This window comes from Nelumbo lutea, chromosome 1 (assembly GCF_056320005.1).
Source record: "Nelumbo lutea isolate HS-2025 chromosome 1, American lotus-T2T, whole genome shotgun sequence".
NCBI lineage: Eukaryota > Viridiplantae > Streptophyta > Magnoliopsida > Proteales > Nelumbonaceae > Nelumbo > Nelumbo lutea.
Genome location: NC_142684.1, coordinates 202,062,138 through 202,078,714, shown reverse-complemented (window position 1 = coordinate 202,078,714; position 16,577 = coordinate 202,062,138). Strand labels below are relative to the sequence as shown.

General features: G+C 35.1%; 1 protein-coding gene across 1 annotated transcript; it reads left to right on the top strand.

Moving 5' to 3' along the window:
* Window positions 1-13,092: 13,092 nt before the first annotated feature.
* On the top strand, window positions 13,093-16,356 carry LOC148880408 ((1S)-1,7-diacetoxy-luvungin A aldo-keto reductase-like). The gene is made up of 5 exons (XM_088966981.1): window positions 13,093-13,303; window positions 13,585-13,760; window positions 13,865-14,108; window positions 15,742-15,921; window positions 16,024-16,356. Exons 1-5 carry the CDS (start codon window positions 13,094-13,096, stop codon window positions 16,249-16,251), a joined length of 1,038 nt encoding a protein of 345 aa, XP_088823107.1. The 5' UTR covers window position 13,093; the 3' UTR covers window positions 16,252-16,356.
* The last annotated feature ends 221 nt before the right edge of the window (window positions 16,357-16,577 follow it).

The window sequence follows — 16,577 nt, the reverse complement described above, 5'->3', positions numbered from 1 at the left end:
AGTAACATTTCCCATGCTCAAATTAAAGTGCAAGAAAAAAATACTACAGGAGATTCAAACTTGTAGGGATGCAAATTCAGGTATAAGTTCAAAAAGATTTTAGTAGTGAGTATTGGGCTTAGGTTTCATGCTTGGTACCAGAAAAAAATTGTCATTTGGCAATTGCTAAGCCCAGGCCCAGCCACCCAAGTTGCACCATAGTGTTGTGACTGATTGTTTTCTAATAATTTCTATCCTTTTGAGGCGATGCAGATCGAATGTGGATAACGGTGGCAGATGGGTTAGTTGGGTTGGTTGAGGGATGAGTGCCAACCCATATTTGACCCACTAACTCATATTTGCCATCTTGCGACTCATATTTTATCATCTTTGTAGGTCACAACCCACTCTGACCTTCATCCACTCTAACTCATCTATATAACCTGTTAACCCAATGTAGACAATATTTTTTTTTTTTACTTTTTTTTTCTATTTCAAATATCAAATGCATAAAAACATAAAATATATACACATTTCAATTAAAAAAAATAAAAAGTGATAAAAAATTAAAAAAAAAATCTTTAACTAAAAATTAAAAAAAGAAACATTGAGAGAAAAATAAAAATATTTTTCAACACGGGAGGAGCCGCATATGATTGGACCCAAACTTCAGATCAATCTCTTTATTGGAATCTGATACTTCTACCAATCAAGCCGTTGGTTCAAGAATCAGAACCTCCTCCATATAAGCCACCTCTCTCTTAGTTTAGGCATTATATTAGGGCATATAATTATTGATTTGTGCAAGCTTTTCCTTTTTCCTTTTTCCTTTTTAATTTTTTTTCTGGATCATAGACTTGTTTGACTTATTTCTTTTTTTTTTTTTTTTTCTGAATTCAAAATTTCAAATACGTAAACTTGCATTCAAAAGCAACATATTCATGACTTCGGCTACAGTGAATCCGGACCATCCATTTACTATAGCCCTTCGTTGTTAATTCGTAGAATAGAGCACCTGTTGAATGAATTAATGTACACGTGGCAGATTAGGATGGCATGTGGAGTTTCTGTGCGGGGATTTCAGTATGCCATCTGAATATGGATCGGGGTTAAAAAGTGTGGGCTCCATATCTTTTAGATGGGCTTAGCCTTCCTATAAGAAGGTCGATCACTAAAGTTGTATGCACACAGCACATGATTATATTTCTCAACTGAATTCCAAAATATCTTCAAAGTTGCAAAGTACATTAAAAATACCATGATCCAATGGATATTCTCAATACAATCCACTCTAAACCACCTCCCCTGAAGTTTTTGATTATCATAAAAGCCTTCTTTATAGTTTCATTTTAACAAATACCTCCTCTGAACTTTTAAGAAATTTAACAAAAACCTCCTTTTTGTTACTGTCCCAGATGAAAAATGTTAGATTGATGCATCAATTTTTTTCCAAATATCCATTCTACCTTTTTATAAATTATTTTATATACAAAATTACTGAAACAATCCCACTTTAACTCAACAAAAAACATATTCCAGTAATTTTGTATATAAAATTATTGAAATGAACGTTAAAAGAGATTTTTATTGAGTTAAAATGGGATTATTTCAGTGATTTTGTATGTAAAATAATTTATAAAAGGGTAGAATGGGTATTTGGAAAAAACTAATGCATCAATTTAACGTTTTCTGTCTGGGATAGTGGTAGAAGGGAAGTTTTTGTTGAGTTTCTCAAAAGTTCAGGGGAGATATTTGTTAAAATGAAACTATAGGGGAGGTTTTTGTATTTTACCCTTTTTTTTACTCTACTCTAATAGGTGGAGTATACAAATGGATTGAGGTCAAAATTGCCAACCTTAGATGTGGACGATGTGGTGATGATAAAGTGATCAGAATTCACCAGGCCGATGTTCATACAAGCACAAGGGTGATTCGTAATTAAAAAAAAAAAGGGAAATTGTCTAAAACTCACCCTGAGTTTTCAGTGTTTATCTTAAACTCACAACTTTTCAAAATGTCTAAAAGTCACCATATCACTAACTTGACATCAAACAAACTAACGGGTGTTAATATATTACCATTTTAACCATCATAGAAATATATACATATATTTTAATAATTAGACATGAAAACAGGAAAAAGTTCAAACAAATGTTTTCAAATATAAAATACATAAAAACACAAAAATTTCAAAAATATAAAAAAATTATAGAAATTGCAAACAAAATAAAAAATTATTTTCAAATTATAGAAACTATAGAAATTGAAAAGCAAAATCAGAAAATAAAAATTGTGGAAAAACACCAAAAATTATAGGAAAACACAGAAATTGCAAATAAATAACAAAAAATACAGGATTTATAGATTGTAGAAAATAGAAAAATGTAAAAAAAAGGAAATTATAAAAAAAATATTGAAAATTATAACAAAACACTAAAAATGTAAAAAAAAACATGAAAATCGAAAACTGAAAAATACCCTTTTCCTCTAACTCGCCATCCAAGGGTAATTTGGTAATGAAAAATGCTATTTATGCTGATGTGAGTACCTCTGTTAAGAAGCATTAACAGTGCATTAATGGAAGGTAAGTTTTGAAAAATAAAAACTTACTGACATGGTGAGTTTTAGACATTTTAAAAAATTGTAGTGAGTTTAAGAGATGCTGAAAAATCATGGTGAGTTTTAGACAATTTCCCAAAAAAAAAAAAATGAACTGTTGTGCAAAGTTTAAAATATAGTTTTGCAAGTTCTGATTGATTTTAAACCTACACTAATCAACCAGTTAAAAGTGTCTTAAATTATCTTCCGAAAGATTGGGATAGGCCTGAGTAGTTGCATTTATAGAAGATGGTTGTTCCTTTAATCTTTCTAAAGAATGATTAAACAACTGTTAGACGACTGTAGGCACGATCAAGCTTCGTTTGTTCACTTGCACTGGCTTAAATGCATGGGAGTACAAATGGGCTGTTTTACCTTGTTTTGCTAATTTATGAAGAGTGAGATGAGAAGTAATTAAAATGATATAATCCCTATTTTTTAGGAAAGTTGTTTGTTTGGGAGGAGTGAATCTGTACAAGTCAAATGTGGTTCCTACTTTACGTGAGAGAGAGAAAGGTAGGATAAAGGTGGTGCAAATTTTGCATTAAAATTTGGGATGCAAAATTTACACTTCTAGTAAGAGCTGAGATAAATGCTGTGTTTGGTTGTAATGTAGATAAATTTGTACTGATGCAAAATTATGGCAATGCAAATGATTTTAGTGTAAATTCTGACCTATTTTTATATCAGATTTTAATTTATTTTGTTTGATTGCAGTACAAATGAAGCAAATTAAGGCATGAAGTAGAATAAAATAAAATAAAATGAGAATATGCACATTTTTTATTTGCACTCTCATACATTTGTACTAGAACAAATAAAATTGTACTGCAACCAAATACAGCTAAAAGTGCAAGTTTTGTATCAGTTAGCAGCGCAAATCATGGTCACAACTCACAAAGTCACAAAGGATGCGCGAATCTAAACTGGGTGCGAAATTTGTATCTGATGTAGATTTGTAATGCAAACAAACAGTTGTAAAAAAATTCCTTTTTATTTCCATCAGATTGGAATAAACATTCCCTTTTCTCTATGATAATCCACTAAAAGAAGGGGTTGAACACATCTTTGCCCTCACTTGGAAAGCAAAGTTGAATAAAAAAGGGATTTCAGCTGGGATGTGATTGAATCTTGAGTGACGTTGAAGATTCTCTTATCATTCCCAGTGATCGTTTTAGGGGGTGTATTTGGTACAGCAGTGTTGTGTGTTGTCATCACCTTTTGGTGACCAATATATTTTTCTATTTGAAACCTTTTAAAAACGTTTAGAGTTGATCAATACGAATTGTTATTTCTACTAAAACATCAAATTTGATGTTCCTTACACACATGCATCTTTTTAGTTGAAATGATAATCATATATGATGTGGAAATGCACAACTCTCACAAATTTGTATGTAATCAATCCAAAACTCAAGAACAACACAACACCACTGTACCAAACACTCGCTTAATTTATGAAGTGGCATACTGGGTTCTAAGATATTCCCAAGTTGATAGTATCCAATAAGTTAGGTCTTTCTTAGTTGGTACATAAAGATGTCACAGAGACTTGTGCTTTCACTTTAGGAAGCTGTCAACATGACTGAATGCATTCAGATTTGCATGGTTTAATTGAAGCCTTAAAGTGGTGAGTCACAGGAACTACATGCCAAAATTGCACGCTCTCAGAAATGAGAAAGGTAAACGGGATTTAGTTCAACGCTGGGTTTCTAACCTGTTTAAATTCCTTTGGAGCCATTATATAATTGCAGAATGCTGAAGTACTGGGAGAACCAGTTTTCTACACTACTTTCCTCAATCTTATTCTGTTTTTGTGTGTGGTTTGAGGGAAAAATTAAGTGATGGCATTATTGCTGTTCAAAGTACATGCTTCACTTTTTGTACAAAAGGCACTCTGTCTCTCTGTCTGTCTGTCTACTGTCTCTATGAGGACTGAGAGAATGCTACTGCTGTTGCTTGCATCACTTCCCCGACTTCCCAGCTATATGATTATAATTATAGTGTGATGTCATTCTCCCCGGGTCCCGGCTGCACGCATCCAGGCGACGAATTTATTCCCACTGCATTTCCACCAAATACGTATACTAAATATTATATGAGGCTTTTTTTCTGCGCTATTTCTTGTCTGTCTACTGATTATGTCGTCAATCTGAGCTCTACTCCATCAACTCTGCACTATATTATTTGCTCATAATCTGTGTAAGTGTGTAGTTATTTCCTCAAATGGTGAATCTCATCTGTTTTCATGAGCCTTGGACTGAATATGAAATTCTGAATTGTACCAGCCAAACCTTGGGCTCCCATCCATTGAAATTAAAAAAAAAATGATAAATTTAAGGCTTTTACTATAGGCTGTATTTGGTTTGAAGGAAATAGTAATGTTTTCATGCCAAACAAAGCCTTAACTAGATTAGATTAAAAAAAAAAAAAAAAAAAAACAATGCTTTTCCTATTGAGAATTTCAGATATCTCTGATCGTCAGATCGTCTGGTATATTTTAGGGAGCATGCTTATAACTCTTTGCGGAGACAGTTATTCTGAATTTCTGAACTCCCAAACAGTGACCTACCTAATTGACTAGCGCAAAATGACTCATTATACGACCCCGTTCAATTAAAGAGTCCTTCATTGGTAAAATTACCTAAGTGGACACGAGGCACAAAATCTTTGGCTCCGTGATACCGAAAAGTTATGGTACCTAAAACCTGGTAACTGATCAAGTTGAGAAAATATGAGGCTCGGTTCACTGTTTTGAATTTTCAAATGGCTACTTATTCGAGTTCACTCGCCAAAAAGGCATGAGGCTCAAGCTCAAGCTCGTAAATTTAAGTTCAACTATGAGGCAAAATGTTTTATAAAAATAAAAAATTATATATTAAAATTGTTTTTTATTTGATATTTAAAGAATTAGATTATAATAATTATTTATTATATATAAAAATAAAAATATTTTATATATAACATTTTTTATTATGTATATATGCATATATATCTAGAAATTTGATTAGACTCGTAAACCTCTCGAGTCGAGTTTTATTAAGTTAAAGCTTAACTTGACTAACAAACAGACATATAAATTAGAGTCGAGCTGGATTTAAACTGAATTAAATCAAATTTAAAAAACTTGTAACAAATTCGATTCGTGGCCAACCCTAGATATTTATAACAGAAGTGGATGAAGGAGTTTATGTGAACTGATGTACGATGCAGAGAGAACCCTTTTGACAGTTGAGGTTGTTTGTTTTTGGGTACTCACTGTTCATTTCGTTTTGTAGAATAACAAGTTTGTCTCCTCTTACTATTTAAAATAAAATTGTCCTTTGTCCTTCTACTTCTATAATAAGGGATTTTTAGATTATTTTTTGGCTCTCTGTCAAACTCTCAAACACCATTTGATATCTACCCCTACCCCTAAGACCCTAAATCTAAAACCTCTCTTTATTAAGCGTTCTCACAAAGTTATTTTATTTATTCTAATTTTTATCTTCCATATCCTTCTCGGAGATTGAACATGAAAATAACAAGCCACGTGGCTAATAATATACAAATGTGGCACTGTACTAACAGGAAGGCCAAAAGCTTCTACGAAACTGTGTTGTCACTGCATATTAATTGGAAAGAGATAACTGACACATCATGTCCATTTGTCAAGCGACGAGCATCACTTGATCTAAGTATCTTGTCACTGTCCTTTGCAAGGACAAACCTTACTGCCAAACCCACTGAGAGAAAAAAATGATTACCTTTGCACATCATGGATTTCTCTTTACATGATGCCTAAAACTTCCAACATCTTCTAATTCACATATACTTAGAATAGTGAAGTAGTGAGATCTAACCAACGGTTTTCCCATTCCAGTGTTTGATCAGGTCACGGAGTTTGTCCAATAGACGCCATTAGGCATTGAGGGCGTTTGTGACTGACGCCATTAGGCATCACACATATGTTTGTTTTCATAAACATGGATACTTGTGGATGTGCTGGGGTGCCTATGTATTCACGCTTGCGTTTATTTAATAAACGTCCACGGCTTTAAACACTTTCAATATTGTTGAAGTACCTAATCAAAGTCATTGGCCCATATTTTTGGGCCTGACCCATAGATACGGCGAATCTAGGAATGGCAACATAGTAATGTCATATTTTTTCGTCGCTGATTCTGATTTTGAAACAAATCCCCATTTTTAACTCCGATTCCCGTGACAATAACCTGCTGTGCCCTAGAGTAGCCTCCTGATTCCCAATAACATTGCCTATTAATTAATGCCCGGTAATAACTCCATATTGTCCTTAATACAGTGGGTCTTCATCGTAGTTTAGGTTTACCCTCCATTAGTGTCATCGCATGCCCTAAAAGTAGAGGTGTAAATCGGGTCAGACTACCTATGGCCTAACACAATTTTGGACCAGCCCGGCATGATACGAAGGCCCATGGGTTGTGCCAGGCTCAGCATGGTGCTGAGCCAAGGGGGTTCAAGGCCCATGGACCGGCATGGCATGGCACCATAGCTCGTGCCATGTCGCCCATGGCCCATCATGGGCCAGCACGACATGGCCCACCCGAAAATATGATCACCGCCCCCCAAAGGGACTCAATGGCTAGTTTCAGCTTTTTGGAGGGGTTTTTTATAGAAATACCCCCCCCCCAACAACCATAAACAACCAAATTAGGGGGTATTTGTGTATTTTGCTTATGGGGGTTGACAAAATGACATAAATGCCCCTCAACAGCTATATAACAACTAGTTTAGGGGGCTCTTTGGGTAAAGTTATAAATAACTTTACAATGACCAAAATACCCCTCCCAACAACTAAATAACAACTAGTTTTTTGGGTATTTTGGGCAATTGAATTGTGTTCAATTCCTATAAATAGCCCTATCCTCCACCATTCTCATCACACCGATTCAACAATTCTCTTAATCTTTTCTCTCTCTCATACTCATGCATTCTTTATTCTCTACAATTTGAGTAATTCTGATTAGCTGATTGTCTGGTTATGCATTCTCCAATTCTCAAGTCTCAACTTTATTGAAGTTTTGACTTTCAACAAGAAGAAGGCTTGCTCAAGTATCTCAATTTGGGAGGTTTGGACGTTGAAAGACTTCAACTGTTGAAATCAAGTTGGGATTTTGAACCGGCAATCCGAGTAAGTCGAATTAGATTAATTTTTATCATTTTAGAATTAAAAAAAAAATGGCCGACTCTTCTAAAAATTGATTCCTCAACATGTTCACCATTGATAATATTCAATCGCATCATGATAGTGTTAGCACTGATGCAATTGATGTCGATAGAAGTGGAACTTTCACCCCCAGTACTAATACTAGGGGAAAAAGGAGGGCCTCTAAGTTGAGTAGCCCGGTTTGGAAAACATTCAAGGTAGAGGATATTGAGGGGAAGGGAAAAGGGCCGTTGGCAAAAAATGTAGGAAGGTCTTTAGTTATTGTAGCAAGGGTGATATGGGTCATTTGAGTTGACATCTACTCACACATGAGAAAGAAGAAGATGAAGGGAGAGAAACAACCCAAACACATACGGGGAGGGGGAGTAGTTTTGGTACTTTCAAATATTCACAAGAAAAAATGAGACAATAACTTGCTAAGTATATTGTAAATGCAGAACAACCATTTATATTAGCTGAAGATCCAAAGCTAGAAAAATGTGCTTGCGTAGTTCTGTAAACCCACAATATAAAAAAGTTTCTAGGAATACTATAAGAACAACCATTTATAATAGTTGAAAATCCAAAGCTAGAGAAATGCGGTTGTGTAATATAAAAAAGTTTCTAGGAATACTATAAGAACCGATGCTTTAAAAGTGCTTTATTCATATAGAAAAAATTAATTTCTTTGTTAGCAAATCTTAATTCTAAAGTTGCAATTACTTCAGATGCTTGGACATCCAAATTTAATATTAGTTATATTTGTATTACCGATCATTTTATTGATGAAAATTGACTTTTGAATAAAAAGAACTTTAAGTTTTACTAGGCTTGAATTCCCACATAATGGCCCAACTATTGATGCAAGTATTTTAAATACTTTGCGTGCTTATGGAATAGAAAATAAATTATTTTCTATTAGTTTTGATAATGCTATGATTATGCATTAAATATTTTAAAATCTCAAAATTAAGACCATGCTTAAATGATAAATTATTTCATATTAGATGTGCATGCCACATCTTAAATTTATGTATTCAATATGCCTTGAATATTATTTCTACTCATATTTCAAAAATTAGAAATTCTATTATATATATAAAAAGTTCATGAGCAAGAAAGCAAGAATTTAAATATTTATGTCAAAATTATGGTTTAAAATATAAACATTTGATATTAGATGTAAAGCATAGGTGAAATTCTATCTATGCTATTTTAGAAAGTTGTATTTCTCATAAAAAAATTCTTACTTATTTTTATAATTCAAAAATGCCTAATGGTATGATATTTGAGGAATATTGGGAAATGGCAGTCTGTATAAGAGATTTTTTAAAACATTTTAATGATGCAACTAATGAATTATCTGAAATTTAATATCCAACTAGTTGTAGTTTACCTTATTAATTAATGGTAATTAGTGATTATTTTGCAAAATATAGAAATAATCCACAATTTCAATGTATTATTGAAATAATGGAAAATAAATTTAAAAAAAATATTTGGAGAACATTTCTCTCCTTTATTGTTTAGTTACAATATTAAACCCTAGGATTAGGAAAGATGGTTTAGATATTTTACTTGAATCATATTGTGAAAATATGAATATTGATATAGGAAATAAAAAAGAAAAAAATTAATGATTTATTATTTGAAATGTACAGTTTGTATGAATTTGAAGTTGTAGGAAATATTCCTACAACTTGTTCATCATCTTCTTCTACTTCTGACCTTGAGCCCAATAGTAGAAGAGAAAAACATTTTTATTTAATAAGTAGAAGGCAGAAATCTGTTAGTTCTACAACAAGTTCATTTATTGAACATAATTTTTATCTACAAGCAAATTTTTCCAATTTAGGTGAAGGATCAAATAATTTTCATATTTTAGCCTGGTGGAGTGAACATTCAAAAAATTATACAGTTCTCGCCGCCATGGCACGTGATCTATTAACCCCTTCGGTGTCTATAGTTCCATCGGAGTTTTATTTTAGTGTAGATACCAGGGTGCTGAATGACAAAAGAAGGTACATGAGCGATAAGAGCATAGAGATGTGCATCTGCTTCAAGGATTGACTAGATGTAGAAGATAGATTACAAGACAATGGAGGGTATGATACTACACCAAGTATTTCACCCGAAGCAGATAATGAAAGTCATGAAATGATTCATGAATTTGACTATTTGTATAGAAATTTTTATTTTTTTTCAAATTATTGTAAAATTTTTTAATTTTTTTGATATATATATTTTTTTAATTTTTTAACAATGTAATTTTGTATTTTCAATTTGTAACCATATTGTATTTTTTATATTTTATTAATTTATTTTATTTTCATATTTCATTTATCCAAGTATCCAATGATCCAATCATTGTATTCATGAATTTGTAACCATATTGTATTTTGTATTTTCCTATTTTTCTTTCAAATTGTTATTCCATCATTCTTATTTCAATTTGGTTAAGTATTTTTTTTTCATTTATGTGTTAGTTAACTTAGATTTCTCATTTCTTAATTTTTTAAATAATTTCCAATTTCCAAAGTCCAAAGGAAAGTTAAATATTTTAGTTTTACAATTTTACTTAAAAAAGAAACCAAAAAATTCAAAATAAACAAAAAAGTAAAAAAATAGCGTCGCCCGATTTGGCCCAGGCCCAAGGCCTGACGTGTGGCCCAACTTGACATGGCCTGCAGCCCGACCCGTTCCAGGCCCATAACACGGCACGGCATGGCACAGGCCCTCTTGGACCTGGGCCGTGGACCGTGCCAAGCCGACCCCCAAAATTTCCATTGGGAAGGGCGGCACAGCTTGCTGGCCAACACGACATGGCTTGCCTTTAGCGCGGGGCACCCATGGCCCACTTTACACCTCTACCCAAAAGCTGTCTTTCTACAGACAATACTGGAATTGAAATTCAATCAGTCTCTGGCCTCAAATCCGTGAAAGATGTCTTTGTATAGATAATACTCCCTAAGAATTTCAACGACTACCAAAAATGTTGAACTTCAAACTTATAATTCACTAGTTTCCAATTTCTTTTCTACCGCAAAGATGAGATCAAACAATGGAATCTAGAAAGTAGCATATAATGTGCTCTTCTTTAATTCTTCCCTGATCCAAAACATAGCTTAAAACATAATAGCCAGCGAGTGCTTTCTTGATGTAGAACGAGTTGCTGATCAAAGTTTTAAAGATCCATGATTGAAAAAATAAAGGCCAAAATAAGCACGGAAATTTCAAATGGCCATAACTTTTGATTTGGGCATCTATTTTTGACATATAACATGTTAAAAATAATTTTACTGCACCGGTAAAATGGATTTATTTGCAGTTCTCGGGCCCAAATTCTATCATTTTGAGTTAGAACTCGCTTGAAAAATCTTTTTTTTTTTTTTTTCGGTAAAATACAATGTTTTAAAAAGTTTCAAGTCCATGCAATTAGGAACTTTCATTTTTTTTTTCATTTTTTTTTTTTTTGTTGTGGGTCCTAAGATTACTTTGGGAAATTCAAATCAACCCTCCATAACGTTTCACAACACATCCCTCCTGTGTATTGAGAATATCTCCCTCTCCCGATGATGCCATGGTCAAGAAAATATTTTCAATATAAGGCGGGGAAAAGTTGTGGGGGGCTGATTTGGGAAAGAACTGATCTTTCTTTTCTCTCTCCCTTATGCTTTCTGCATTCTGCTATGCACCATTAACTTTTCTTTTTCTTTTCATTTTTGTCAGACAAGCCCGTTCGTACCAGTACCAGATGCGGATTCTTTGAACTAACGAGAACTTTGATTTCCTTATCACGTGCATGAACGCAAATAATGAATTAAAAGCCAAAACCAAAGTTCTTTTTCTACAAATGGGATAATCTGACGAAGAAATTTATTGCTTCCATTCCATATATATAAATATATATATATATATATATATATTAGCATAAAGATTCCTAGCTAGCTACAACCATGCACAAAGAAAATAAAAGAAAAAAAAAAGTTGGGAGTATATATGAAAGAGCTGAGGATAGTTTGTGCATTAATTGCTGTGGCCTCGTTCAATCCATCAAGGCATATTCGTAGGCACAAAGGCATCTATAATAACGTACAGAAGCCATACCATACAAATACCACTCCATGGGTGGGGGTGGGAGTGGGGCCATATCAAACAAGAATAGGACCCACCCCTTCAAATCAGGCTGTCACTTTAAATGATTCAAATGCCCGACCTGCTTTATATGCCCTATCAATTCAAGTCGATCGATCGGTGGGCCTTCATGATCTCATCATTGCGGTGGCACACAATTTGTCATAAAATGGAAAATCACATCATATATATATATATGTTATAATTCATAAATAATTGGCTACTTTTCATGCTACTTTATTAACATCACTTAACTTACTTGATAGCTAAAGACTGTTATTTGGATTAGTTAATGAGGGTAAAAGAGCGCTCGCTTGCTCTCTCTCTCTCTCTCTCTCTTACGGAGGAAATGTCATGAGGAGGTGGGTATGTCTGGGATCGTAATAGCATGCCAAAATCCTGATCTCACATGAAAAGATAGTCCAACATATCTTGGGCTAATCGACACACGAATCTACAAGATGGGTGGGCAAGAAGAAACCCTCCCCCCTAGTCCATACCCTGTTTCATAGGTAAAGCATACAGACAAAGATTGAAATTAAACCAAACTATACAAATGATTGGTCCCATCTTGGGGCCCACATGGTCCTCCATTGTAAAAGACCTGATAGGATTGATGATCCTGACCATTATAATATGACCCACCTTTTGGACACAATTCCATGAGATATATCACCTTGATGTAAGGCATCAGAATGGAGTTCAAATCAACCTCCCACCGGATTGCCTCCCACAACGTCTCACACAGCACATCCCCACTGTGTATTAATGATGTCATCAAGGAAAGATGTTCAAGGGATGCGCTGTGGGACGTTGTGGGGGGCAATCTTGGTGGGGGGCTGATTTACTCTCATCAGAATGTGGGGTTGTGCTAAAAGCTAGGGATATGATGTAAGACTTGTTCTGATCTATTTCCTGACTTGAGTCAAATCATTTTTTTTATTTTTTATTTCGTTAGTTTTATAAGCAGATGTAGAAAAGTTAAAAAATAATTAAGAATTTAAATTAAAGGTCATATAGTAACTGATATAGACACTTGAACCACAGCTAGAGGGATCGATCCCCCAATTCCATTGCATTTTGATTATCATATTCTCTCACAATCAACAAGTGTCACCTTTGTTATCTCTACACAGTTCACGTGGTAGTTTCGTTTTAAGATTTAAGGAGTTCAATTAGTTTTTAACTTCATCAATCTTTGTACTACTGTACTACATGCCTATATGCCAAGCAGTGAAGGCATGCTTCTATGCTAGATATATAGATATACAATGCGTGAGCTGTGAGCAAGATAGAGATACAAAGATGAGAAACGAAGAAGTCAGATTATATAGTGGTTCCAAGCTGCCCCTTCTGGGATTCGGCACGGCTGCATTCCCTTATGATAGAGAAAGAGTCAAGCTTGCAATATGGACGGCCCTCAAGGTACGTACAAAACTTCTGCTCGATCCTCATTCTCTTCATGTTGCTTTCTTTTTGCGCTATGTTTAATGCATGTTTAAGCCGAGGCTTTGGAAAACAGCCTCGTCTCTGCCGGTAATGGCTAGCTGGTGCAATGCAATGAAATTTTTAGTACTCAATATAGGGAAAATTTTCAAGCCCCTTCAATATGGTATATATATATTCTATTGTTCATTGTTGAAGTAGGATGAGTTGCATATATGAACTACTTATATATAACAAGGTTGTGGTATTATTTAATTCAGATGGGTTATCGCCATTTCGACACTGCAAAGGTATATGGTTCGGAACCTGCCGTGGGTAGTGCTTTAATGGAGGCAATTCATGATGAGGCAGTGAGCAGAGAAGAAGTTTTTGTTACTTCTAAGCTATGGGGATCTGATCACCATGACCCTATTTCCGGACTCAAGCAAACTCTCAAGTAAGGAACAATATATATATATATGTCTTTTCTTTTCTCTTGAACAGAGAGAAGTGAAGAGGGAGGAAGGTTGTGTGGTCCTTCAATTTGTTTGTGTTTTGTAGGAACCTAGGGATGGAATATGTGGACCTGTACCTGATACATTGGCCAGCCAAACTAAAGGTGTGGGCAAATTATGCTGTACCTAACGAAGATGACTTTGAAGAGTTGGACATGGAGTCTACTTGGGCAGGGATGGAGAGGTGCTTGGATATGGAGCTTTGCAGGTTCATTGGGGTAAGCAATTTCTCTTGCCGGAAGATCCAACGACTAATGGAACATGCTTCTGTCCTTCCTGCAGTGAATCAGGTACCTACTACTACATTTATATATTACTGGATTGGGATTAGACCTATTAATCATGCATGCATCTTGATTGTTAGAACATGAAGTCAGAAACAATTTAATCCCCATTTTACCAAAAACCATGGTGGTTCTGCCTGAATCTCCACCCACTCCGGTGGGACCTAGTAGATAGAAGATCCCTGAGAAGTGGTATTTTGGTTAAGCCAAAGTATGGTCTCCCAAGACATCAACATGGGAGATGAGACATGCGCTATATATCCCAAACAACAAAAAACCAAATATTTAGCCTACATGTTTTTAAATGTCTTCACAATCCATATACAAACAGAGACTACTTAATTTTTTTTTTTTTGTACTGAGGGAAAATAGTACAAGGAAAATTTGATGTGTATTGTGACACCAGTAATTAGAAAATAGAAAGATAGTTCTATTTAGGTTCTTTCTTTTCTGTTGGTGCTGTAAGCAGGCAACAGAAAGGTGGTTAGTTTCTCTAAATGATGATAGTTTTGAGAATTCTTTAGTCAAAATGGAAAGAAATCCATATGGCTACAGTGAATGCTCAAATGTCTAACAATCAACCAAACGATCAAGGGGGGGGTGAATTAGGGCTGTTCATGAAACCAATCAAATTCATCAATCCAACCAACTTGACCCGAATTTACCGGTGGTGAAAACCTTACTTCATTCAATATATAACTTTTATATATGTTGAAAACATAGTGAAAAAAATACTTTTGGACTGTCTTTTGAACCGACCTACCAAATCAATTCTTTACATTAGTTAGGGTTGGTTTTCACTAGTCATCGGTCGGTTTCAGGTGGCCAATTTTTTACTTCTATCAAATCGGTTCAATTGGCCAAACAGCATGCAACCAAACCGAACTGACCCGTGAACACACCTAGGTTCAGTGACTTCAGTCACCATTCGGCCCATTTGACCATCCAGCCGGTCCAGTCTTTTAAATATTGTAGATGGGCTGTTTGGTAGCATAAAATCCTAATTCTAGATAGCCACTCAAACTGTTTATTGATTTAAACGCATTTATTGGCCAAACAGCCTGCAATCAAACCGAACTGACCCATGAACACCCCTAGATTCAGTGGCTTCAGTCACCATCCGACCCTTTGACCATCCAGCCGATCCAGTCTTTTAAATATTGTAGATGGGCTGTTTGGTAGCTAAAGCTAGCATAGAATCCTAATTCTACATAGCCACTCAAACTGTTTATTGATTTAACCACATTTATTGGCCAAAAAGCACCGCAAAATGTGTCTTGCAGTTGCAGATTGTGGCTGCTGAGCTTTTCTCATTATTATAATTAATTGTAGACGAATCCTGAGGCGTGCTATCGGGGTATATCATCAACATTCCCTACAGAATTCATAGCTTCGGTTGTGAAGGAAATCCATTCACTTACAGTTAGATTGGAATCTTGCTCAGCTCGGGCTATAGTTTGTTCAGTTCAGTGGGCTGACTCATGAACTGGAAACTGAATAAGTAGGATTATCCATACCTTTTGTCTTTTATTATTATACATGAATTGAATATCTTCGAGACAGATGAAAACATTCGATCAACCCTGGTTTTGATTCATGGATCGATCTCTGTTCATCATCGTCATAATTAATTTCGCAGGTGGAGATGCATCCCATGTGGAGGCAGAAGAAGCTCAGAGAATTTTGTGGGGAGCAAAATATCCATGTGAGCGCTTATTCACCTCTTGGAGGGCCAGGGAGTCCATGGGGAACAAAGGCCGTGGTGGATAACCCTGTCATACGTTCCATTGCGCGTAAACACAAAGCAACCCCAGCTCAGGTGAGTGAGTAATGAATGGATTAATAATTAACCTGTGTGAAAGCACCCTTTATTCCCGGCCGACATAACATTTTGGTAATTCTGTGGAATGTATATATCAAGGTTGCTCTAAGTTGGGGCCTATCTAAAGGAGTGAGTCTGATTATAAAAAGCTTCAATCAAGAGAGGATGAAGGAGAACATGGAGGCTCTAGAGCTGACACTGGACCACGAGGATGTCGTCAAGATTGAGAGATTAGAAGAGAAGAAGATCATGAGAGGTGAATTTCTTGTTAATGGAACCACAAGCCCATACAGGACAATTCAAGATCTGTGGGATGACGAGATTTAACACCCACTCCTTTTGAGTCACTTGAGACTTGAGAGGTGTTTCCCTTTTAATCACCATGTGCACTGTCTGTGTCTCTATATTTAATGAAATGTTCTTGTTCTGTTCGATTCTGATCCTGCCACCAATGAACAACCCACAAATGCTCCTAAGTGTCGATCATGCATCAGAATCCTTGACGAAACACGTAATGCTTGTACTTCTCTCTGAATTTTGAACGTGGGGGTATTTTTTTATGCTTCTGGTCAAGATTGCTACTGGCCGCTGTTTTTAGACACCCATATTACATCGAAAATCATTTAATTCCCATTATGCTTATCATTGAATGT